We start from the raw sequence: 26,730 nt of genomic DNA, 5'->3' as shown, positions 1-26,730 counted from the left end.
ATAAAATATACAGTTCAAAATTATGAATTTGACAAATTTAAAGTACATCATCCGCGCGTAGCGCGGAAAAAAGTTCTAGTTATTCATAATAACAGAATGTTAATAACTGAAGAGTGAAAGTATGATAGCGCTATTAAATATAAAAAAGAGATGGCAAAAATTGTTTCCTTGATGAGGAAGAATGACTTGTTGTTGTCGAACAGAATTCTGGAAGAAATATATGAAGAGATTAAAATAAAAAGATGAAGTCCGAAGTGTGTGGGTTGATGATTGATTATTATCACAGATCACGACATCACGTATAACTGTAGAAGCTTATTTATAGTGAATTTCGATGATTTGTTAATTCTAAAGTTTCTGATGAGTACTTTTCAGTTGAGTGTTACTATCATTAGTTACGTGTTTTTTTTTTGTCATGCATGTAGACTCATATTTTTATTTTGCAAAAAATTAAGACTCATATTTTGCCCCATCGTATTGAGCTATGCGTGGTTGAACGTTTTCATGAGTGTGTTCATGCTTAGATTTTAATTTTTTAAACTAGTTGGTTTCTTTCGTATATGCGTAGAAACAGGCTTTCTAAATAATACTTTTACGTTTTACCGGTCTAAACATAAAAACTGAAATAATAAATAATTATATATTTAGATTTTATATTGTTTACTAAGATTTGATTTTTGATTTAATTAGAAAAATTCCCTATAATAATTTTTTTAGTTTATTTTTATAAAAATAGCTTTCAATGAGGAAAATGACCAAAAGATGTTTAAAACTAAAAGATGAGATTTTGAGAGTATGGTTTCAAAATTTAAAAAAAAAATTAAAATTAAAACTTTTAAAATAAAATAGCTATTTTGGTGAAAAAAACTTTAAAGTGCTATTTGAGAAAATTGCTCCTTTAATGAAAATATTTATTTTAAATATTTTAATATTTAACACTATAATTGTAATAGATAATTTTTAATATATTTATTGGTTAAAATACGTTGATCGATTAAACTTATTTATCATATTTATCTTAATAAACTAATTTTCAATCATACAAATAATTCATCGTATATCATTTAACCTAAATTAATTTAATAACTTGAAAACTCAATTAATCATATATTTACACTAATTAAGTACAATTTTAAATATTCAAATAATTAAATAAATATCCATTTTGTGTTTGTTAAGATATATTTACAATTAATTTTATGGATATTATTAATTATATTTTAGTTATAGTATTTTCTAATTATTTTAACAATAATTATGAATATGATTTATATTTATGGCATATAACCACATTTTATCATTATCTTATTTTAAGAATATAAGTTTATTGTGGCTAGCCAAATTTTTTTATTAATTTTATTTTAAGAATTTTCAAAATAAAAAAATTTGTCACTAAAATTGTACATGCTACAATAAGATGTTAGCCATATCTCATTTTTTGCTATGCAATATCATCATTTTTATTTCAAAATCATTATGATGATAACACATGCATAAGCAAAGTTTAAAATAGCAATTCGTAAAAATGTTTAGGAGATTAAATGAAAATTTGATTAAACAATGTATTAATAACTTGTAAATTTCTTATACTGTTTTTTCTATATCTCATAAAATGGTATACATCAGATATTAGTAAAAATAACATTATATATATATATATTTATATTACTAATACAAATCTGTTAGAAATGCTTTACATCAATACTATTAAAACAGAAGCAATATTTATCTACTTACAAATAGTCTAGGTTGGACTATATATTCAATTATATTTCCTATTATTTCTACTCATATATAATTTAATTGTTAAATATACATCATACCTAAAATTAAGGAACTAACTAACTAATCTATTATTTTTTAAACTAATGAATTTAATTTATATTAATTCAAAATTCAAATAACTACTCAATTATATTTTAGTTATTAATGTAATAAATAATTGTATATATATATATATATATATATCTATTCATTCGTATATATACAACTATATATTAATCCAAATGCAAAAACAAAAAACAAATTGTTCAAAACCCTCACCAAATACATAAAAATATAATTCTTATAGTTAGAGTATTAAAAAATATATAAATATATATCATAAAATAAATATTAACAGTAATTATATGATGAAACATGTTACTATTGATAGTTTAATAATTATATTTTTTACGGGTTACTCAAACAAAGATGTAATATATATATCAAATATAAACTAATTGAACAAATATATTAACACAAATATATCATAAAACATTACATTAACATGAATCGATATCAGAGAATAAGGGTTGTTACGGGTTTTATAAAATTTTAAATAACAGTTTTTTTTTTAAAACTAAAATGGATTACATATGAGCCACCGAATTTGCAAATTTTATTGCGGGTCGGGTCGGGTTTCAAAACATTGAATATAATGTTCTATTTGTAATAGTTAAGTGTAGATATAATTAAAGTACAAATTTATATCAAATAAATTTAGAATATTTCGAAAACAATCCCGCGCTTTGAAAGCGCGGGTCAAAATCTAGTATCTGTTATTAATCATAAACTGAACGAAAAAATATAAGAAAAAATTATTAATTACAATACTTTAAAAAATCTCCCCTCTCGCCTCATTTGATAAATTAAATTTTAATATGTTTAGTTTTAAACACACAAATTTGAGTTAATATCATTTCTAACTACACTCGAAAATAACAATCGGGTAAATTTGGTGTTTTGTGAATAATATTACAGCAAGTTTGATGTAATATTATTCACCATATCAAATATTTAAATAATATTATTTTATTGAGTAATATAGTTAATTATTTTTAATTTGTACAAATAGATATATCATACTGATTTGTACTTTAGTTTTATTTTCAGAAAATGAACATTAAAATATTATATATTCTATTTTACTATGTTTTACGAAATATTAGGTAATGATGAGATTGGGATAATAATAAAACATTTCAGGTGCGAGTATGATTATTGTAATTGTTTAATAAATAAATCATGGGATTCTGTTTTGTATCTTGTCTATGATGAAAGTGAAACGGTGTTTTTTTTTAAACTTTTCATTCCCCCTTACCATAAAATTAATTAATTATCCTCAAGTTAAAGAAGCAGAAGCAGAAGTTAAAAGAAAGGTTTCACCTCTCTCTCCCGGTCATAAACAGAGGCTGACCACAGATAAATGATATATACACCAAAAGCACCAACCTAAGAACCTAAAAGATCAGAGAGAGAGATCACTTTGATAATTTAGTCACCATTTACCGAAACTGGAGCTGACATGATCTTGAGTGATGAACCTTAGTCGCTGTTCCATGAGACCCATCGTCGGGTACTTTGGTAAACAGAGACGGTAAAAGCAAGTATGAGACGTTGGAAGACGATCATTAGCTTCATGTAACCTGTAGATATAAAGCTTTGAAGACAACCCTCTAAACCCTTCCAACGGTATGAACTTATTGGATGTCCAAAAGAAGAGTACACTCCTCCGTTCTTCCTCTGTCATCTTCCTCAGAATCTACAAAAAAAAAACTTCAGTTAAAGAGATTGGTTTAAAAACAAAGTCGAGCTTTCAAGTGTTTCTTACCTTCCAGAACCAGTCTATTTGGCGGTCGGTTTCTTTGAACCCGTTGTACTCTGTATGCGCTTTCCAATCATCTACGCTAATCTGATTCTCCCCTCCACGAAGCATCCCATCAAAATCCTCTTGATCTAAGTGACGGAAGAAAGACTGTATAGGAACTGAAAGTATATCAGAGAAGCCCTCTGAAAATTTCTCTACTAGCTCGGACACTGATGTGACAAATCGTTCACTGATTAGGAGCTTGACGTATTCCTCCCTGTTCTTGCTGTCAACAGCTGTGGACTTCCCGTCTTTAATTAGCTCTTTTGTCTCCCTTTTTCCTAGCTCCTCTGTTTCCAACACAAAGTTCAGACCGAGACCTGCGTTTGAATCGAAAAACACTGGATCCATCTCTAGAATCTGTTTGCAGCTGTTGTAGATGACTCGGTCCGTATCCTTGATATCTTCCAAAGAGATTGTCTGGTTGGTCAACTGTAGGTAGAAGACACGGTCGAATAGCACCCCCACTTGAACTTTGTGCATCAAAGCTAAGGCAATCACACGACCAGCGAACTTGAAGTACTCAAGATGCAATGGGTCCACCTTGGATGCTGAATGTAAAACAAAACAAAAAACATCAATTTATCATTGCAGATCAAAGAGTGACATCCTTAGCAACAAAGCTTAACCTGGATTAGGAGAGAATCTTCTGAAATCATCAGCAGATCGAAGGAAGAGGGTTCCTCCAGGACTAAATATCTCCTGACACACCAAGTAGAACCATTCTCTCAACACACCAGGACCTGTAGCTTCCTCATTCTTGAATTCCATAAACAGTGCACCATGAAGTCCCGCTGGGCTTGCTTGTGATATGTAGACATACGATTCTTTTAACACTTGGGACCGATCAATGAGCATTTCGTGCATCTCCGAATAGTCTTCTTTACCGTCAGGAAACAACATCATCGCCAAATGCCTCCTACATTCAAAGGTTGTAGCTTCCCTGTACTCAGAGATCCACCCATGATCATCCCCTCTCTTCACAAACTTCAAAATGAGAGCGCAGAACGGAACCTTCCTGGAGTTAATAAACCTAACAACCTTTTCCTTACCACCTTGATAGAGTTCAGACATTGAATTGACAATCTTCAGAATATTAAGATACTGACCCCACTTCAAAGCCACAGCTTCAGTGTTGGCAACTGCTCTCCCACCCAACGAAGACTCGATTCTCAACATACAGATATGCATTGTAGTCAACAACCTCCCAAATATCTGACAAATCCGCCCCACCTCGGCTTCCAAAACAGTACTTCTCAGAGGCAAAGCGATAGGGATTAAGCTAGAGAGCTGGAAATCAATAGCATACCTCAAGGGTCTCCAAAAGGAAGAGAATTTCTGAACGTCATACAAACTAGGCCCTAAGTTATCCTCATACAACTGCTGCTCCATAAGATCAGCTAACTCGCTTAAACAAGGCAAAATCTCTTCCCCAACAGTCAACAACCTATAATGTAAACTAGTAAACTCTATGCCAGACTTATCAACAAGCTCCTGAACAGTTTCCAGCAACGATCCCAGCGTGTTCCGGCACGATCCGTAAAGGCTGTTGTGAGGGCACACTCTCCTAAGCAATCTACAAAACTCCAACACGACGGGTAAGCAACAGCCCTGCTGCTCCTCAGGCAATGCTAAGCAGCTATTCAAGAAGAGCTTAATCGAACTCTCCCCACATGATTTGTTAGCCTCTAAGGGAGAAGTATATAGCATGACCAGAGCAGCTGGCACCGAAGAGTTTGTGAATATTGTAAGATACTTCTCAGTAGACTCGATATACGAACTCTCATCATCGCCGCCTGCTTCCGTAGGAATCGTGGAGAAGAATGAAGAAAGCTTCTCGTTGATAGACATCCCGCGAGGGAGGTTGTTGTTCTCGCCTCCTCCTCCTCCTCCTCTATGCATCAAAGAGACAATGTACATGATGTCATCAACAACTCGACAAGCTACAGGATGATCTGTGCTACGCATACGGCCAACGAGGTGGAGAGACGAGTCCTGCGCGATGGAGTAGTAGCTCAGGGAGCGCTCGTCCTGTAGCTGCTTCCCTTTGTAGATTACACGCTGCTCATTCACCGGAATCTTGGTCTTCACCTCGATTCTCTTGTGGAGATTCTCCACCGTGTCGCTCTTATCCGCCTGGATCACGATCGTCTTCCCTCCGGACACCATCCTCACGAAGAGCTGCAACCGAGTTGACTCGGAGCGAGTTGACGACTCAGTGGAGGAGGAGGAGGAGGAAGAGCAGTCGTCTGAGAAATACCGATTCTGGGGGGAATTCTCATCGGATCGCCAAGGATTGAACGGTTGCTGCGACGGGGAGGTGTGATCGGCGTCGACCTCGTGCCTCTTCATCTTGTGGAGGATATTGTTATCAACGCCGTTATCGTCGAGTTTCCGTTTGGGGTTGTCGGAGTAACGGCTTAGAGTCATCGAGGGATGATAAAAGCCCTGTGTATCGCCGTGTATAGGTGTATGTATAGGAAGGCGATCGGAGGTTTCGTCTGGGTTTTAACAGAGCGGTCACTTGATTTCTCTATACGCCATCTCTCTTCTTTAAACAGACGCACACTTTGATTTTTCTTTTTAAATCTAATTCAATATCTAAAGGGGACAATTTTTCAAAAAGAAGTATAATATAAAAAGTTTCATACGTTTTTTTGATTCGCATGAAAAACGTCAAAAAACAGCATTTAATTGTTGTGATATAAAATGTATATTTTATGACACGTAGATTTTTTTTTTTAGATAACTATCTACTACTGTTTTGTAATCATAAAATAATTAAAAAAATTATGTGGACTAATAGACATAAATATGTATATATACATCCAATAATTTTAATTCAATGTTGTAAGTGTTTATTCAAATATAACTAGATTTTTATCCGCGTAAATGATTTCTATTTAAAATAGATAATTTTTAACTTTATAAATACTTTGTTATGCATTTGTTAAGTTTTGATTAGGTTCAGTCGAAATCTGTATCCGAAGAACCGCATCCGATCCGTAAAAGTTGTATCAAGCATGAACCACACTGATTTTTTTTAGAATTGTATACTTATTTTTATAGGTAGTATCTTAAAAATGCAAAATATATAAATTGCTTGGAATTAGCCAAAGCTAATATATTTATTTTTAAACGCAAAAAAATAACTTCTCTAGTTTTACTTTATTAGGAATATAATCGTATAATTTTGGAAGTTCGTATATTCTTGGTCTAATCAAATCTTTTAAAAATGCCAAGTTATATAATACTAATAAATGATTGTTATTAATGGGTGATAGGTCTCGCCAATCGGGTGACCATTCGAGTTCAGATCGGTTCTAATCGGATTTTGATTTTTTGGGTTTACAAAAAACAGCCCCGTTCAGTTATTATAAAAATTCGGATTTTGTCGCATTCGGGTCGGATTTGATAACACATCTTAAACCCGGTTGAACCTATTTAATTTTCGAGTTCGGTTCTGAACCGGGTTTCGGGTATTCATACCACTCATAATACCCGAAAGTTCCATACACCTGCATTTTTATTACATGGAACACTTACAGAGACACTGTAATGCTTACAGGACAATACAAAGTAGTAAAACACTTGTAGACTCTGTTAACATGATCCAAAACAGACGCTGGCAACACTAACCCATTTCTCGTTCCCGTGCAAACACAACCTGAAACATACTTCAAAGAACCTGAATAACACAACCATCTTACACATCACAGAACCTGAATAACACAACCATTAATAAACATGGACAAAGAAATGAGAAACTCCAAAGAACCTTTATTAAACTTCAATGTAAATCAAACTTGTTCATAATAAAACTTAATTAAAAGCAACTGTCAAAGCATAACACATCTCTAATGAGACCAAAGCCGAAAATAAAAAACCAAAGCCAAAATCAAAACAAAAACAAAAACAAAAAGACTTCAGATTTCAAGAGCAGTCTTCAATATTCAATCCTCACACTCCCAAACTCTGAAACGACAAACAAAACAACAAGTAAGTGCATAAACAAACAAATAATATGTTAAAAGAACTAAGAGAAATAAAAACATACATTTCTCAAGCTTGTCGAGCATTTCAACTTCAGCTAGAATATGCTCATTCGTTTGGACGTTTTCACAGAACTTAATATCAGCCTTTAGCCACTGCTCACTACACATCAAAACTTCTAAAAATGTTGAAACTTTTGGTGCAATCTGCAAGTCCTCTATCGTGAAACTGATATGATGGTCTCTTCAGACACAGTGCGTGAATAAATATAGTTGCTCATCGCGTATAAACAATAAAGTATGGTTGCTCATTACAAAAATCATTTTTAGATTGTGTATAACGTATAGTTGTTCATTACGTAAATCATATTTTTCCTTTCTTCCGCTTCTTGATTTAAACAAAGTCAAATTCATACAGTGATTTTAAACTCTATATTAAAAAAAATATAGTGAGATTAAATTTATATTTTTAATAATATCAATAATTGTATTCCCAAATTTAACAAATAATATGTTCTTACCATTAGGTATTTAAAATGTTACAAACCCATGCCATATCTTCTCATAACTAAACTAGAGTGAGGCATGAATGATATAATCAGAATCCAACTTAAAGTTTCGATAACTACATCCCTGCGTATAGTCATGAGAGTGGCGATCATATACTTCAAGAAATAACTCTGTTTTAATTGACAACTAGATCTTGAGAAAATAATAGATATAAAAAAATTAAGAACTATAAATATGTCTTGATCATATTACTCATTTTTATATAGATTAATTAATTTTATTATAATTTTTGTGTAATTTATCTTGTTAATTACTTGGTTTATATTATAATCAGTTTAAATTTGTTGTTAAAATTAGTGTTAAGCATTTTTCTTTAGATAACATATATTTTGAAAATTTGAAAAATTATTTTTGTTATTATATTTATTTTACAATGTATAACATATATATATATATATATAATGTAGTGGCTATTATTGAATTATTATCTTTCTTAAATAAATGATATAACAATTATTTAGGAAATTAAAATGAAATAATTCATTAAGTTAATTGATTTATTATTGATTTGAATTTTTTTAGTATTTAAACCTATAAGAATAATTTCTATTTATTTTCATTGTTTTATAAATTATTTGAATTTTTCAATTATTTATTTTATCTAAATAATTTATAAAATAATTGTTAGAAATTATTAAAAAGATGAGATCTAATATTTTATATTTTTGGACACAAAATTTATCATAGTATTGTTTGGAAACATGTATAAAAGTATAAAGAAATAGGTATATTGTTTGGAAACATAGATAGTAGTATAAAGAAATGAATATTAATGATTTAATGTAAGTTTAACTATAAAATAGAAAGATGTATTTAATTTAAAAACTTACAAAATAAATGTTAGGTCTAACACAATGTTTCTGTTATAATAAGGTACTAGATTTTGACATGCGTAACCGCGCGGGTGTGTTTTCATTTTTCTATACATAAATTATTGTTTTAGAACATAAGTGGTATATATTTTTAACATTAATCATATACTTAAATGTTTATATAACTATTTTAAATACTATTGGAGAGAAGATCCCACATCGGAAATATAAAAGAGACTCGAGTAATATATAAGGGACTTGGGCCAATCCATTAATTGCCAATTGGTTTTAAGTTAGAAACCCAGGAAACTTTAACATGGTATCAGAGTCGGCCCAATACCCTGACCCATTAATCTAACCCGGAAGGTGGCCCGATCATCCCATTAGTTGATGGTCCATAGAAAGCTCAGTTCCACCGAGATCGTTAGAAAAATAAAGCATGATTTCGGAGGGGATATGATGGATTTTGCGAGATTAGTGGTTATACGCACCATTATCTCGAGGGAGGGTATTGGAGAGAAGATCCCACATCGAAAATATAATAGGGACTTGAGCAATATATAAGGGACTTGAGCCAATCCACTAATTGCCAATTGATTTTAAGTTGAAAGCCCAAGAAACTTTAACAAATACAATAATTTTATAATTTATATGTTATAATTAATCAAAATTTTAAAGCTGTATGTATTTGTCACTTATTATTATATATTTATCTTACTGTATTTGCATTTAGTTACAACGCAAATTAATATATTCATGAGAAAATATATTTGAAATTTATTTTGTATTTAATTTATGCTAAATTTTGACTTGTCTTTTAAAGCTAGATTTTTTTTTTACTAATATTTTTTTTATGATTATTCATTTTAGATAATATATTATTGTATATGCAAAGGTCTAAGATATGTTAATTTTTAGACATGTATTACATATTTTGCTAATTTTAAGTTGTTCTATCATCATATTATATTTTTAAAATAAATAATTTATATTTATGAAAATAAAATTTATAAATTTATCAATTGAATGTACTTTTATCATATTTATTTAAGTATAATAATTGTATTTTAACATGATCATCATGACTATAAAGTAGATAAAATAAGATATAATTTTTTTATTTTTTTATTTTATGAACGATAACTTAAAATACATTAGGTTATTGTTAAAATATTTTTACACAGATTTATTAAAAATTTAAAAATATAATATATAAATATCTATTATATCTAAAATGAAAATATATTATGATTAAAGTAGTTACAAAGATTTTATATTATTATCTTTAAAGAAATACATGTTAATTTTTATACATGTATTATATAGTTTGCTTATGTTAACCCATCTTACCAATATATTAGATTTTATTTTTGAACATAAATATTTTATACTTACAAAAATTAAATATATAAAATATATAAATTTATAAATTTAATATAATTTTATTATATTTAGCTCAATGTAATATTTTTTTTAATATAATTGATTATGAATATATAATAGATAATATTATAGAATTTTTTATTTTTCATTTGATAAACGATAACTGAATATATTAATGTATAATAATATTTCAAACTAATTTCAAAATTAGTGAAAATATTTAAATATAATTTCAAAAATGAAGATCTTGTAAAAAAACTTTTAAAACAAATTTGTTAGAATTTTAAAATAAATAAAAATTTATGTTTAAAATGAAAAGGTATCTTATATATTAAAACATAAGTCATAACCGTGATTCATGTGTGATTTTTTTTAAAAGGTAGACTTAATAGACCTATTACTAGAAAGTCATATTACATTTAATCTATAATTTCATCATTATTATATGTCTTAATAACTCAATTTCTAGATTATAGGAATTAAATAATATTTCTATAACACAATATTGCTACATTATACGAACTAAATAACTATCAATCATTTACAATAAAAAAAACGTGATCTGGAAACTTTGTTATCAATTTTTACTTCCATATCATGTACCATCATGTTTGAAAAAGACTGCAAGGAGCATAAATATTTTTCGAGACTTCTACGCTTAATCAAGTACAATTTTAAAACTAAACTGATTTCAAATTGTTTTGTGTTTTATATATAGTTTATTTACAAAATATAATTTAATATTTAATTAAATTTTTTATAAAATTTATACACAAAACTTTAACTTTAGTTTTTTGTTAACTTTTTTATTTTGTGAAATGTTTAATTATCTTTGTAGATGATAATATTTTAATATATTCCAAATTTTATTTCTATTTATTTATTCAATAATGAAATACTAATCCAACAAACAAAAAATATATAAGAATAAATAAACACATGTGAAAGTTTAAAACAATCTATTTGATGGAGAACAAGCATACTCTAATATTATTATGTTTGAACAACCTTAATATACTTGATAATATAAATCTATGAAGCTAAAAGTTTAATTTTTTAATAACTTGTGAAATTTTGAAACAACCAATTTAATAAAACAAATTATGGTAAAATTATTTTGTTTTAAAAAGTGATAGACACATTTCATATTTATTATAATATATACCAATTTAGAATTGAAAATAAAATGTTTATATAAAAATAAATGAAAACAAACATCCACGCAACTGCGCGGATCAATATCTAGTTATGATTAAAGTATTTTAAAATTTTTTATGTATTATTAGTCTTGATAAAATACATTTAATAAAAAATTTAAGTGATTGTCAAAATTAAAAAATTATACATGAAATAAGTCATGACTTCTATTTTAATATATAAGATATTACTATTATCATATATGAATTTTAGTCAACAACGTCTTTAATGCTCACCTCATAATATTTACGGGAAGCACAAATCAACGATAGCTTCATATAACACAAACAAGGAAGCTTTAGAAGGTTTGAGAATGGTCTTACGAGAAACTGCAGAACTCTAGTGTCGAGTCCATTGAATGCAGGAATCAAAAGAAGCTTTGAGAAGCTGAAATTGGTACTCTATGAAGAAACTGGAGCAGAAACTGAAGACTAGAAGCTGCATACGAGCCATGAGAGTCTTCAGAACCAGTGGAAAGGTCACCAACTCACTCCATCATCGTTGACTTAAAAATGGCTTTCTGATAGATGAGAAGAAGCAGTTGTTCGTCTTCCAATATAAAAAGAAGAATAGGAGATTTTGTCTAAGGTGGAGAATGCAAATATAGGCTCCAACTTTGTATTTTTTCCGGCCCATATAAAATTTATAAGCAAGAAAATGCCGAGCAAGTATAGATACGAATTTAGAGTATAACCAACCGGGGCTTCTAGCTTTAGTGGTAAATGACTTATAACGGTGAGTACCGCCACCTGAATTCAAATCCCACCACTGGAGAATTAACATTTCAGCATCGCTAGGGATAGAGAATCGACACGTGTAGTCTGAATCATTTCTGTGAGGCCATGATGCCTCTGTATAATTCAAAAAAAAAAATTTAGAGTATAGGTAAAAACTTTCTTATTTCTGAATGCCAAAATTCGACCAACACTCTGACCACTCAGATTTAAGAACATAATACCTATCTTTTTGGAAAAAAATTAATTTGAAAATACTTACTTAAAAGTAAATTTCCAAACATATGAACACAAATTATAGATAAAAATGCTATGCTTTACTGAATTTATGCAAATCAACACATGTTTACCATAGAAATTTCTTCTATTTTAAAATAAAAACATATCAAATATTTATTAAAATATATATTGAAAAGATAAAAAAGTCGTTATAGGCGAAATACACATTAACAAACTTCTAAAACCAAAAATTAGAAACAAAAGTGGTCATATATTTACCGCTAAAAAGTAAACAATAAAACAAATTATTAGCAACGCATATAATTGTAATTTTTAGTATTTTAACTGCACTAGTTGTATATATACTATTCACTTATTGGAAAATAGTTTCATTGAATTACAGAAAAAAACATATATGAAAGAAATTGTAATTCATTCCTTTTAATATTAAGATAAACATACTATAGTAAAAATAACAAAATACGCTTTACTAAATTTAAGATCAATTTAAATTAAATTAGGCGAAACACTTTGAAATATTTACTAGAACTTATAATAAATTTATGTAATTCTTTTGGATACTAACCGGCCCGTAGGGCGGACCAACTCTAGTATCTTTAATTTTAATGTTAACATCATTATAATTTATAAAAAAAATTAATTTTAATAAAAGAAAATGATTCATGTATTTTCTTAATTTAGAATATAATTAAATAAATTTATTTTATATTGTATGCAAACTATACAATCAAAATATTCTTTCTATATTTCGAAGGTGTTTTCTATTTTATTATTTCAAATAATGAACTTAGTGTAACAAAATATGTTAGAATATATGATATCTATTAGCAACTTATAACAATTAAATTATATATTAAACTTACACCCATTCTATATTAATAATGTTGATCAAGACATATGAACAACATTTTTTATTGAGTTACACTATATATACATGTAAATAATTATTTAAAATATTTATTGTAAAATCAAAGGTAAACAACACATATAAGAAGTTGAAATAAATGTTCGACGAGACAAACAAAGTATCATTTTGGTTGTCTGAATATATATAGGAAATATGAGTAACCACTACTATATAAAAAAATTTAAAAGATAACCGATTTTAAATTTAACCAATAAAATAAAACAAACATCTGTACTGTCAAACTCTAATTACGTTATTAGATGTAATCGAACGAGGTCTTCAAGGTTAAAACCAGTGAATATAATTATCAGAAAGGAAACCATAACCACGACGGTACAGGAAATGATAATCGATTCCATTCCTTTCGTGAATTCTTCTTTAAGCTAAACACTTGAACAAAGTTCACCATCCGAGTCTCTCTTAAACTGGGCTATCAGGATATAACGTCAGCCCTTTTAATATTAATCCATGATAAGAAGTAAGATCTAAGCCCATTTCATTGTTTTTCTTGTTCTTTCAGCTTCTACAAGCCTAAAGTCTTCGGGAAATATGTACAGAAAGGATCTTCCTCTTCTGTCAACAAAAAATATTTAAAAGGGTTAATGTGTTGTCCAAAAAAGAAGAATATAGTTTTTATTTCGTTGTATATAAAACAAAACATTATAGAATAAAATAGTATTTCATTCTGTAAATTTTACTAGATAAAATTTAACTCCTTTAAAAGAATCAATTTATTTTTAGTTAGTTTTCAAATGTACATGTTTTTCAGCATCTCACCTAAAATATCTATGCAGAAAAATCTCATCATTTTATTGTACCCTATTTCGATTCCTGTTAGAATGGGTTGTGTACACCGTGTTTAAGTATTGTCAGCGGTTGACCCTAGACCTAAGAGATTATTTGGGTCGAAGATTCAGATACCGCTTGATTAACTAAAAAAAAATATCAATTTTAGAAAAAAAAAAAAAAGTAAAACAAATATTAACAATAATGCAAAGCCTACAATTTTATAATCTATTGTATTTCAGGGTATATAAATACATATAAGAGCGAAAGGAACCAAAGGACCGGTCAAGTTTCGTAGATTCAAACTCTACAGATATGTTTTTCGGAATTCAAGATTTCACAATAGCGCAAAATAAAGTATCTTCTCAAGTTTGAGTGATATAATAACCGTTTGATGTCAAAAAATAAATACATAAAAATGTTTGTAAGTACTATTAAAAAAAAGTAATTCAAATTTTATTATTATTATATAAAATTTCGAATTTGTTTCTATTAATAATTTATCATCGTGTATCTATTCATAAATAGATAATAAAAAGCTTAGCTTAAAAATAAGTTATACATTAAGTATTATTGTCAAGTAAATACACAAATACTTTATTTGAAATCATATAAAGGTGTCATTGATAATATTGTTTAGATCAGATCCATTTTTTTACCAGAATTAGTTTTGATGCCAAAAAATTATTCTCTTTAAGTTTTCGTTTTTTGTTCAAATCTCTCCAAGTATATTAAAAGTTTATGTTGTTTATATGAATATATATGACTACATTGGTATTGAATTAAGTATCTGTCGTGAATCAATTTATGTACTTTCTTTATAATCCATCCAAATTCCAACTCATATAACCGCTAGATCGAAGTTCAATAATAGAATATATATTACAGTATACGTAATAATTACGTGTACCTGTAACGTTTGATTGAGTATGAAGGCATCTCAAATCAATGATAAGTCCCAAAATTCCAAATTTGAGCAATGATAAAAGTCTGAATATGCCAAATTTGATCACGGGAGAGAGTTCATGCATTTTATAAGATTATCTAACTGGAGTAAAGAATAAGTCAAATAATTAGAATTAAAAAGGTATAATTTAAAACTGGTTTAGTTACAAAATAAAATAAAATTAAAACTGGTTTAATTTGATCAATTAATCAGTAATTAGTTCATCAAAAACTGCAAATGATGCGACATGTTTTATTTTCCCCGATGACCCGGTTAATTTAATTTGTTCGTCTCTATTTGACTATCTGCGGATACCACTATCGACATTTTCAACTTCACTTTATTTTTTACTTTAAAATAGATTTTAGAATAAAAGTGTTTTAATCCAATGATATTCCATTTTCCATACTATAATATAATAAAAAATAGGGTTAGATCTATATATAAAGTAATTTTTTTGGATCGTCACTTTATTTTTTATTCTAAAATATAGAATTATTGGAGCAACAATCATCTCTATTATAGAATTACTCTAGAATTATTCTATTTTAGAAAAAATAGAATAAACACAATTATAACAACACCAAAAAATAGTAGTACAACACCAACACATTTTAAAAATAAAGATAAAATTAGCAGAAAATAGTACACAAAAAGTTGAGTGAGTATACTAATTTTTATATACTATTATTAATGCTAATTGTTAGTGATCGATAAAGTATAAATATACCTACGTACCTACCAATGATATCTTTTTTTTTTTGATAAGTAACGGATGATATTCTTTCTGATCTTTTATATTGTAAAGTTGAGAGCCATGTTATAAGCCATAAAACATTTTTACGTCATGTCATAAGATATTAGCAAACGTACTGGTCCCAGGAGAGTAAGCAGAGCAAACCGTAGCATTAGGTAATAGCTAGAACAAGTTATGACACATAAACAAGAGAAGGTAAACCGTATAGTTAACTATAGAATATGTATTCGAGCTCTATGTCGACCAACGGTATCTGACCATAATACAACCAAACGAATTATAGCAAGGTAGAATATATAATAAAATTTTGTTTGCTTTATATACCAAAGATAGATCACTTTATAATACTCCGATTTCTAAAGTAAGTAGACGAACATAATGAATATTCTATTCTCAACTAAGACATTAAATAAAATATGATTTCACATTTGTTTTTAAGTAAAAAAATATATATGAATAGTCCTACTTTTGTTTCTAATAGTTTTCATATTTTTGAAAAGTATAAAATTTAATTTACTATTTTTTTCTTTACCAAAAGGTATAACATGTCCTTTTTTTTGAACGACTAATGCATTAATTTCATAAAGAGTTTTACATGCAGATGAAGAAGTTTAACAGAGTCTTCTTAGCAAGGTTGTCCGCTGCAATTTTGTCTTTGCGAGAAATAAATGAGAAAACAGAGGTGGAGAGATAACAAGTTAAGTTGTGGATGTCCTGGAGGATTCCATAAAGTCTCGTGATTTGGTCTCTTCCGTTGATTGCCTTGATTAGTATCTGGGCGTCCGATCTGATTGCAATGTTGATATGCCATGGCTTTGAGCTTGTAAGAGAGCTTCACGGATGGCAAGTGCCTCTGACATGATTGGAGAGCTCACCCATTCTTCTGTTCCACTTCCTTGTCGAAACGGCTTCCCATTGACATCAGAGAAGATCCAAGCAATTCCGGCCGTTTTTGTCTCCTCCTTCCAAGCTGCATCTGTGTTGATGATGATGGTTGCTGTTGATTGTATCTGAGGATCTGTCTGAAGTTCTATTGTTCGGTGTTTCTCCTGTTGTGCCTGTTGTCATTCTCTAGCGTCGGTGATTGCTAAATAGCCTTAAATTTTGGAAATAGTCTAAAATTTTGTCTAACATGTCTAAATAGCCTAAAATTTTGAAAGTTTTAGTGGAACAAACTTAAGTTAAAAGTATCCCATTATTTCAATTCTCTCATGATTTTATCTTAACAAAAATGTGACATATGTTATAAAGATTGATGACAAAATTAGTAAATACACTTTCTTTTGCATGTACTCGGAGATGGTCGAATGTTACATGTGATTCATTCTTATAACTAAATAAATAAAACATGTTTCCCTGTTTTTTTGGATTGACAAATAAGGCCGATATAAACAACAACATCGATGGTACTTTTATTAATCAAATTCAAAAGAAACAAATACAACAGATATAGATGAATAATGAAGCAAAAGAAGTACGAACTTGCCGATTACACACAGAAAGACCCATACATAATCCATATTATTGCATGATGAAAGTTACGTTCACCATTTAAAACAATCCACGAGAAATACAAAACAGAAAAAAATCACACCAATTAAAAAACCACAAGAAGATAAGGTAATAAGTTCACGCATTCGTAAACCGTATGATTTGTTTTTGTAAGGTTGGCTTTAGATAAGTACTCAACTTATGCGCATTGGAAATTCTTTGGAGCTTTTCTACTACACACGTTGAGGAGTACGCTCAGATTGATGGGAAGGTTAAGTTTGATGCCAAGAATGTTAGCCTTGAGAACGGTACAGAGACAGACCGCAGCCTCAAGGTCAGCCAAGCCTGCAATGAGAGAGCAGCATGGCTTTACGGGTGGGTTTCCCAATGTTAGGTCCACTAGTTTGAGCACATTAGCGCAAACACCTAGCTGTAGGGAATCTCTAGGACAAGAGCCTGTGCTTGGGGTGCTTGGGGTGCTTGGGGTGCTTGGGGTGCTTGGGGTGCTTGGGGTTGTTGGGGTGGTTGGGGTGGCTGGCGTGGGGATGCACTTGTAGCATGTAGCGGAAGTGTAAGTGAAGAAGAGGAGGTTGACAGCAAGGAAGAGTGCGAGAGAGGTTCTTGAAGCCATTTTTTTGTAGCGGAACTGTTCTAACAAAGACTCAAGAAGTAGTAGTGTGTTTAATTTTCTTTGAGATCCGGTGGAGATAAATGGTGGGTGTTACTTGGTATTTATAGAATTTTCGTTAGGAGAGAAATGAAAAGGTTTATTGTTATTTTACTACAGGAGACTAGTTGACTAATTTTTATATTTACAATTTGATTATAGAAGGAGACTTAATGGTCATTTTCCAAAATTAGCTGGCAATCAAACATAATACGGTACTAATTAAATCTTTAGTTAGTAATAAACTGGAGACGCCAAAAATATTTGGTGGTAGATACTAGAAAATGCATAGTGAATAATATTATTTAGAAAAGATAATAATATTATTACCTATACAGGTTTTTGTTAGTTAGTGCTCCCAGTTTTGCGACATATATAGAATAAAACTTCTGAAATAACAATATTTGGAAGTTTAAATTTTTAATTTTAGACAAATATTAATCAATCAATAAATTAGTATTTAAGAAAGACATTTCTTTTTAATAATTTTCGAAAATTGTACTTCAAAAATGTTATATAAAAATTATATAAAATAACATGCATGATTTTAAATTATGATTAATAATCTTAGTCATCATAATAGAACAAAATGTTAAAAACCCTACTAAATTATCCAAGTGAAAATGGTATATGTTCAATAGTTCAAAAGTTACAAGTAGTTGTTGGTACTATCCTTAATGGTGATGATAACATTGAGTTAATACTATGGTTCTTTTTTCCGTTAAATAGCTAATACTATGATTCATTAGGAATTTGCCACGCAAGGGATTAGTGATCTATTACAGTTTTGGACAGAGTTCACAATTAACTAAATAGATGAACAGTCAAATTTTAACAAAAGAAAGAAAGGAAGTGCTCACAAATCAGTTGCAATAGCAATGCCGAATGATATTATATCATATTTTTGCCTACCAAAAAAGTAACAATAAAAATAACAAATGTAATATCTTAATTTTGGTGGAATTCACATAAGATTAGAAGCAGCTGACAAAAAAAATGGAAGAAGTTTGTACTAGTTTTTTTTGGGAATAAATAGCATAAAAAGAGAGAAATAGGTTTCATGATTTTGACAGATTTATTATGGTTATGTTGGAAAAACAACTATAAAGGTTAATGGAATAACCCAAATCATTATTTCATGTTTTTAAAGTCTGGTACTTCAGGGATTCGAACCCCATGGAACCAGTAAAATCATACTCGCATCATATGGCTGGCACAGAATTGTATCTTATATTTCATATTGAGAGAATGTCCAATTTGATTTATATTTTTTTATCAACAGTAAAAAACATTCTTCGTAAGTCTTTCATATTTTTTTTGTTTTCAAAGATAAAGATGTAGACTTCTAGTAAAGATTGCATTGCAAAAAATATAAGTTTGGTCAATTGCAAAATTAATTTGTGCATTGATAAGCAGACCGCATAGTAAGTATATACATATACATATATATACAAAACAGTCTACTATCGTGAACCATATTTGAATAGTAATGAAAACCATGTAAATATTTACTTTTTTTTGGGTCTAAGCTCATTTCCAAAAAAATTCAACGTCCAAACTCTAAATATGAGTAAAAAAACTTTTGACGATTTTTTTGGTGAAAGTCACCAAAATATAAATATTGGGTCTATGAAAATGAAAGTTATGAGTGTTTTTAGTTGAAAGTGGAAAGAAAATGAGAGGAAATGAAGTTTTGTTGGTGTATAATGAAAAAAAAAAGAGAGATGGAAATTGAATGTTGAGCTTTAAGAAAATTAAAATGGTTTGTTCATGGGAGTTTGAGAAATTGATGATAGTGTCATTTTTGTAAATATGAAAAAATGTTTAGGGTGTTTATGTTTTTTTGTAATTTTCTTATAAAAATTATAATGACATTTTGTAAATATTGGAAAATCATAGAGATTATATGCAGAGATTATGACATAATATTGTTGACAAAAAAAATTATGTTTGAATTTGACATCAATTTTTGAGTATTTTTGCAAAACCCATTTTATTTAAACACCATTTGGGCGTATTTAGAATGGAATGATTGTTAAACCGGTTGACAAAAAAAAAGAATGGAATAATTGTTCTTTATTCGTTCACGATTGTCCATGTGAACATGTCTTAATCCTTCAACGAATTCCTTTGTCACGGGGCAAACTTATAACACAATTATTTTAAAGCATTATTTAGTCAATACATAATCTCACACGAAGACAAATTTCTGGCTTCTTTAAAATTGTTAAATATCCGTCCAAATTTTTAAATCCCAAATTTATAAACTAGATTAAATAATTCCATATAACAAGGGTTACAAGAAAAAAAATACTATAAATATTTTGTCAGTGATATAATATGTGGGTTTTAAATTCAAATTGTGACAGAACGTTTTGATCTCATGTAACCAGCTCTATAATTTAGAGATTATGGAATGAAAGGCAAATCTACTAACAAAAAGATTTTTTTAATTTTTAGGAATTGTCAAATTATTAAATGATTTATAAAAATTGAAATAAAATCAAAATTCATTATTGTGAAAAAATTAATTCTTCTTGTTTTGAAGATTAAGAAATTTCATATTACTTTCTCAATCACAAGTTTAAAAATACAGCTACCTTTTGTCGTTCAGATGGACTTTGAGTGACCAGTGTGGTTTACAGAGTTTTAATTGAGTTATTTATGTTGATGACAAAAAAAAAGACAACTACCTTCAGTTAGGGGTGAATACAAATAAAAGTTCCAGTTTTTTTCAGGTATTTGTGATATGATCCCTTTTGTCCGAATAATCAATTATTTGATTCTATTTGATCCATAGGTACTCGGTTATCCGTAAAATTATATATTTTAAACTGGATATCTAATTGGATCCGTACAAATAAAATAATATTTTAGTACAAATAAAATTATTTATTTTTCAAACTCTAATAACTAAAATAATCAATTTAATAAATGCATAAAATATAATAATTATACTGTATATATAATACTTTAAATATATGTATATAGTAGATCGAATATCCGTTTCTAAAAATATTAGTATTTGTGATATGGTTCATTTTTTATGGATATTAAATATTATTATTTACTTTATTTTGTAAAATTACACATATCTAGATTTTTAAATTCCAAATGAATAATGAATCAAATAAAAATTAAGAGATATTTTTTCTAGCCATGCCTTCAATATGATTAATTTATAAATAAAAAAATATTTAGTTGCTAGATCCAGTTATATTATAGTATATAAAGGTTTTATAACGACAAAATCAGCCATGTTAATTTCTCTATCGAATTATATGTTTCGTGTATTGGTGGTATCTGTTTTATAAGGTCAAGGATGCCAAATATAAGGTTCACGGGTAGAGCTATAGGAGAGATATAAAATATAATTATTCCATCGACGATTGTAATATGATAATCATCATGCCAAATCATTATTTAGTAAAAGAATTGATTGGTTAACTATTTTCTTATCCGTTATGTTTTCTCGATTTTAAAAATTTTCACATTCGAAAATCGCAAAATAGAATTGCTGATTCTAAATAAGTCTGCACGGTTTGTTATGGAAAACTTGATTACATTGGTTGTTTTATTCTGATCTGATTACCTAGACCATCTCAAATTTGACTAATATAATAGCTATTTGGTGTCAAAAAACTATTTTCTTATACTGCTTTATAGTTTCTGTTTCTGTTTTTGTTTTTGTTTTTGAATTTCTGTTAGTTAAGAAACATTATCGGCATTTGATTAAAATAACACAATAGAAAGATTAGATTAAAACATAATTTTCTTCTTTTTCTGGTTTTAGCGAATCATTATTTTTAAAAATGTACAATTTCATTTAATTCATCCCCAAAAAAAGATAACGGGGAAAATTACAGGCCTGGTATATCGGAGAAATGACGATGACCTAGAAAACAAGTTAAGCGAACAACAATGAAACATTGATTTCATGTTCTTAATTTTGCAGGCCTCTACATAAATTGAAATTTATATATTATACATTCAATTTTTTTTCTGGTCCAGTTGACAATAACAAATGCATATAACAAAAGTCCAATTCCCTATTTTCAAATGCATGAAATAACAAAAAAAAAGTTTCTTTTGACTAACAAGTTTTTTCATTTTTTGACAAATATGTTCTTTCTAACTATTATATTTGTATTTATTTATTATACACTGGTAGTAAAACATTTTTATTTTCAAAACAAGATTTATGAAAATTTTATAAAATAAAATAGAATCCCCATTTTCTATTTTATTTTAAGCCTCCATAATTTCAGGGCTAGCCTGTATATTAGTTAAATAGCATATGGCTTTTAATTAGGGATGTTCAATATGGTAAAACCAAACCATACATAACCGAACCGAAATAGACAATATGATTTGGTTTTGGTATATACCATACAAACCGAATGGATGTGATTTTATAAAAATCGTTGGATTTGGATATGGTTTGGTTTATCACCGATTAAACCGAATAAACTGAACAAAACCGATAAAAGTAGAAACATGTAAATATGTATATACTTTATAGCTACGGATGAAAATCTATTTGTTATATAAATTAATCTTTTTGCTAATAACTATTACCATATTTTTTACAGTAATAAAAAAATCCTAATTTGTAAAACACTTGAACTATAATTAAGTAACAATTCATCGAAACCGAGGTTTCTTATTTTCTTAGTCTTCTTTTTTGATGTTTTTTTGCTTAATTTTAGCATTGACTAAATTGAAATAAAGATTATAAATTTCATGGACATATTGGAATTTCTTCACAATTTTGTTTCTTGTCTATAATGTTGAATTGAAGAAACATGACTTTAATGAACACTAAATATGGAAGAATATAAAAATTTCTTTCATGCTTCTGTTTTGTTTTATTTTTAATTTCAAAATTTCGAACTTGATTTTAATTCTAAATTTGATTATTTTATTAGATGGGAGAAGCATTTTTTTTCTTCTATTTAAGCATATAATATTTTTGTAATAAACGACTACGTTGACTACATGACTCTAAAATTCATATAATATGATTCCAAACTAAATAATTATGTTTTTGGTATAAAACCGAATAAACCGAAAACGCCGGTCTGTAAACCAAACCAAACCGAAGTAAATATGGATTTAGAATGGTAGTTGTACTTTACTAACCGAAAAACCGAAAAACCAAAAAAACCGAACAGAAACCGAACCGAAACCGAAACGATATCCGGATTGAACACCCAAGTTTTAATGCATAATTAGTCCCTGATTAGTGTTCATTTAATCGGGCTTGCATATTAGTTGATTAACATATTTCTTTTTTATGCATAACTAGTCCCTGATTAGTGTTCACTTATTCGTCTTATTTCATTTAATTTAATGTGAATTATCAGAAATTCACGTAAGCATGACCAAGAACAAATACAATAAGCAGAGAACAGATGCAACGAATTAATTTTGATTTATGAGTAAATGGTTCGTAACTGAGGCCTATATATATATATGTCTCCATCAGGGCTGCCTTAATTAACCTAAAGCAGAGAAAGTATGTGCTTTAGGCACCAAATAGTTCTTGTGACAAAAAAAAGAAGAAAAAAGGCACCAAATAGTTCTAAAATTTTTTAGGGGCATCATGCTAACAAATCTCGTTAGCGGGTTAGTGGTTGCGTCGTTTATGTATGTGTTTCTCACGTTTATTTGTCCAAATCCGAAACTAGAACCTATAATATGCATGGTCTAGTCATAAATGTCATTTAATCCTACAATTTCTAGGATTAGTATTTTTTTTTATGACATTTAGTAAATTAAAATACTTCTCTTCTACTAAAACGATGCAAACATTTAATGTAACACCGAAAAGTGTTATCTTATTCATCAAACAATTGAAATAAATAACAAAACAGACTCATTTTTTAGTTGATGAGGATCTTCTTATCCACATCCACCAATTCAAATAAGAGAAGATAAAAAACACAGGAACACAAATTAAAGTTCGACCAAATTTGAAACATAGCACATTCAGGTTTTTGCAATATTTTGACATGTTTGAGAAATTAAGGGCATTGGAAGCCGCGAGGAGCCTTTCTGCTGCAAACGTTGAGAAGCAAGCTAAGGTTGATTGGAAGGTTAATGTTGATGCCGAGAATGCTAGCTTTAAGCGCGGTGCAAAGACAAACTGCAGCTTCTAGATCGACCAGACCGTCAATGAGGCTGCAACACGGCTTAACTGGAGGAGCACCTAATGTGACATTCAATAAGTTAAGCGCGTTAACACAAACACCAAGCTTTACTGTATCTTTTGGGCATGTCTGGATTGCTGGAGGGGTAGGCTTGGGTTTGTATGGCCCTGGTGGACAACCAGAGCGGGCGGCTTCAGTTAGGGCGAAAAAGAGTATGTTCAAGACAAGGAAAATGGCAAGAGAGTTTCTACTAGCCATTTTTATTACCCTGAAATTAGATTGAGTGTTGTTTATGTTTGAGATTGGTGAAGAAATTGAGTGTCTAAGTGGGTGTATTTATAGGGTAAGTGGGATCGTTTTAGTAAAAAAATAGAGTTATAAGATTGTATTAGTTTGATTATTCAAATATACAACTTTGGGTTATAATAATGATAAACAATGTAAAATCAAAAGTATCGAGAATATGAATGTGACCGACCATGTGTTAGCCCTAGCCCCTAGGGTATATTTAGCTGGCGGTCTGCAGTAAGAGTTTGGAACGAAGTGTATCAAGTGTACATTAAAAAAAAAAATATACTGAAATTTATAATAACAAAACTAAATCCTATAATTCATATTTATATTATATATTATGACGTTAAAAATTCTGTATATTAGTATTGAATATATAGTACATCAACAAAATTTAGGAGGTGTCTAATAATATTATTAATTTATTTAATATATCAAAATATTAATTCAAATATATAAATATTATTCCAGAATTTTCACTTGAATTAATTTTAAAGAATATTTAGTAGCAAATATTTTTGAATAAAATTTGGCGATACGTTTTATGGTTTATATAAATAAAACTAGAAAAATATTTTATGAATATTTTGATGAAAAATGAATAAGATAAATTTATTCTATTTCTTCCTATATCTCATTTGTTTTATTCATTTCATTTTTATCCGATCGGTTCGTAGCGATAAATACCTGAAGACAATATCCATATTATTGAGCTTCAAACCCAATTGGAGACCATATTAAACTGCAGCCCTATTTCTTTAATATTGTTAATATATTTCTATGAAATCTATACTATACTAAAAGGGGGATATAAGCCATGGAGAGGGTGTCCACATAGGATAGAAAAATCAACCAATCAGAGAACCCGAAATTGCCATGTCATCTCATTTTTTTCCGTAAAAAATAAAAAAACAATGCGAAGGTGAGAATCGAACCCGGGTTAGTATGATATATATATAGGACAGTTACCACTAAGCCATTGAAACTTTCTTGGACACATATACAAGAACCACTAAGTATATAATCACAAACTCTTATGTACATTTACAATAATATGAATTCAACTTTCAAGACTCCGATACTTTATTTTGTAAAAAAAAATAAGTAAGTGACTAAGCTAATATATTCTTAGAAAGTGTGAGAACGTTGACAAGTATGAAAAAGCATAGATTTTTGTTTTCGTGACAAAGTTAAGAATTTTGTAAAAGTAAGTTTAACATATAAATTTTCGTGACAAATATGAAAAAACATAGATTTTTGTAAAATTTTGACAAAACAACTCATAACATACTTCTCTAATGTCTTAATAAAATATTATTTAAGGATGCAATAATTAAATATATTAATTCAATAAATTTTGTAATTTATAGACAAAACAATAACACAACAAATTTTGAAACATTTGTTTAACCTATCGATTTTTTTTCATGAGAATCCAACTAAACAAGATAAAAAAATAATTAGATTTACAAATATTTAATTACCATTTTATTCAATTTTGATTAATTTCAAATTATCATAATGTATCTTTTTGAAGTTACAAATATGAAAAAGCATAGATTTTTGTACAATTTGACAAAACAACTCAAAACATATTTTTCTAATGTCTTAATAAAATATTATTTAAGGATGCAATAATTAAATATATTAATTCAATAAATTTTATAATTTATAGACAAAACAATACCACAACAAATTTTGAAACATTTGTTTAACCAATCGATTTTTTTTTCATGAGAATCCAACTAAACAATTAGATTTACAAATATTTAATTACCATTTTCTTCAATTTTGATTCATTTTAAATTGTAATAATGTATCTTTTTGAAGTTACAAAAAAATAATGTTCTTTCTTTATTACACTAGAATTATATATAGATTCTATATACACAAAATAAATATAATATAACAACATAAATTTACTTTCCCCGATTCATATGAAAACTTTTTCAGTTATCCACCAAAGCAAATTAATTAAATCAATGAAATTGTTAAAATACAGCAAATTAATATATAATTTTATTTTAAATTAAATTATTTAAAAGTGTATTTTTGTTAAAACAAAATAATAAATAAGTAAAACTGATTTGATGGTAATTTTTATGATATCAATTTTGTGAAAGAAATAGAAGCTTAATATGGAAAAAATCTTAAATACAAAAACCTCTAAAAATTAA

The 26,730-nt window shown here is 28.5% G+C and overlaps 3 protein-coding genes across 3 annotated transcripts; all 3 read right to left on the bottom strand.

The window, feature by feature from the left end:
* Nucleotides 1-3,062: 3,062 nt before the first annotated feature.
* On the bottom strand, nucleotides 3,063-7,197 carry LOC103858640 (E3 ubiquitin-protein ligase UPL5). Its single transcript, XM_009136030.2, has 3 exons — nucleotides 4,258-7,197; nucleotides 3,593-4,179; nucleotides 3,063-3,523 (listed from the first exon to the last, which is right to left on the bottom strand). Exons 1-3 carry the CDS (start codon nucleotides 6,056-6,058, stop codon nucleotides 3,260-3,262), a joined length of 2,652 nt encoding a protein of 883 aa, XP_009134278.2. The 5' UTR covers nucleotides 6,059-7,197; the 3' UTR covers nucleotides 3,063-3,259.
* A 239-nt stretch (nucleotides 7,198-7,436) lies between these two features.
* On the bottom strand, nucleotides 7,437-23,072 carry LOC103858639 (putative lipid-binding protein AIR1). The gene is made up of 3 exons (XM_033286222.1): nucleotides 11,906-23,072; nucleotides 7,686-7,783; nucleotides 7,437-7,603 (listed from the first exon to the last, which is right to left on the bottom strand). Exon 1 carries the CDS (start codon nucleotides 18,072-18,074, stop codon nucleotides 17,643-17,645), a length of 432 nt encoding a protein of 143 aa, XP_033142113.1. The 5' UTR covers nucleotides 18,075-23,072; the 3' UTR covers nucleotides 7,437-7,603; nucleotides 7,686-7,783; nucleotides 11,906-17,642.
* Nucleotides 23,073-23,919: 847 nt separating this feature from the next.
* Nucleotides 23,920-25,331, bottom strand: LOC103858637 (putative lipid-binding protein AIR1). The gene has a single exon (XM_009136028.2). It carries the CDS (start codon nucleotides 24,518-24,520, stop codon nucleotides 24,137-24,139), a length of 384 nt encoding a protein of 127 aa, XP_009134276.1. The 5' UTR covers nucleotides 24,521-25,331; the 3' UTR covers nucleotides 23,920-24,136.
* Nucleotides 25,332-26,730: the final 1,399 nt, after the last annotated feature.

This window comes from Brassica rapa, chromosome A03 (genome assembly GCF_000309985.2).
Source record: "Brassica rapa cultivar Chiifu-401-42 chromosome A03, CAAS_Brap_v3.01, whole genome shotgun sequence".
NCBI classification, from domain to species: Eukaryota; Viridiplantae; Streptophyta; class Magnoliopsida; order Brassicales; family Brassicaceae; genus Brassica; species Brassica rapa.
This window is presented reverse-complemented; position numbering and strand designations above follow the sequence as displayed.

Bases quoted from the DNA above. Each gene is read 5' to 3' on its own strand.
- LOC103858640 (XM_009136030.2), bottom strand. From the start codon at position 6,058: ATGACTCTAAGCCGTTACTCCGACAACCCCAAACGGAAACTCGACGAT. The intron at 4,180-4,257 runs GTTAAGCTTTGT...TTTTACATTCAG, and splicing joins AAGATTCTCTCCTAATCCAG to CATCCAAGGTGGACCCATTG. The intron at 3,524-3,592 runs GTAAGAAACACT...TTTTTTTTGTAG, and splicing joins AAATAGACTGGTTCTGGAAG to ATTCTGAGGAAGATGACAGA.
- LOC103858639 (XM_033286222.1), bottom strand. From the start codon at position 18,074: ATGGCTTCAAGAACCTCTCTCGCACTCTTCCTTGCTGTCAACCTCCTC.
- LOC103858637 (XM_009136028.2), bottom strand. From the start codon at position 24,520: ATGGCTAGTAGAAACTCTCTTGCCATTTTCCTTGTCTTGAACATACTC.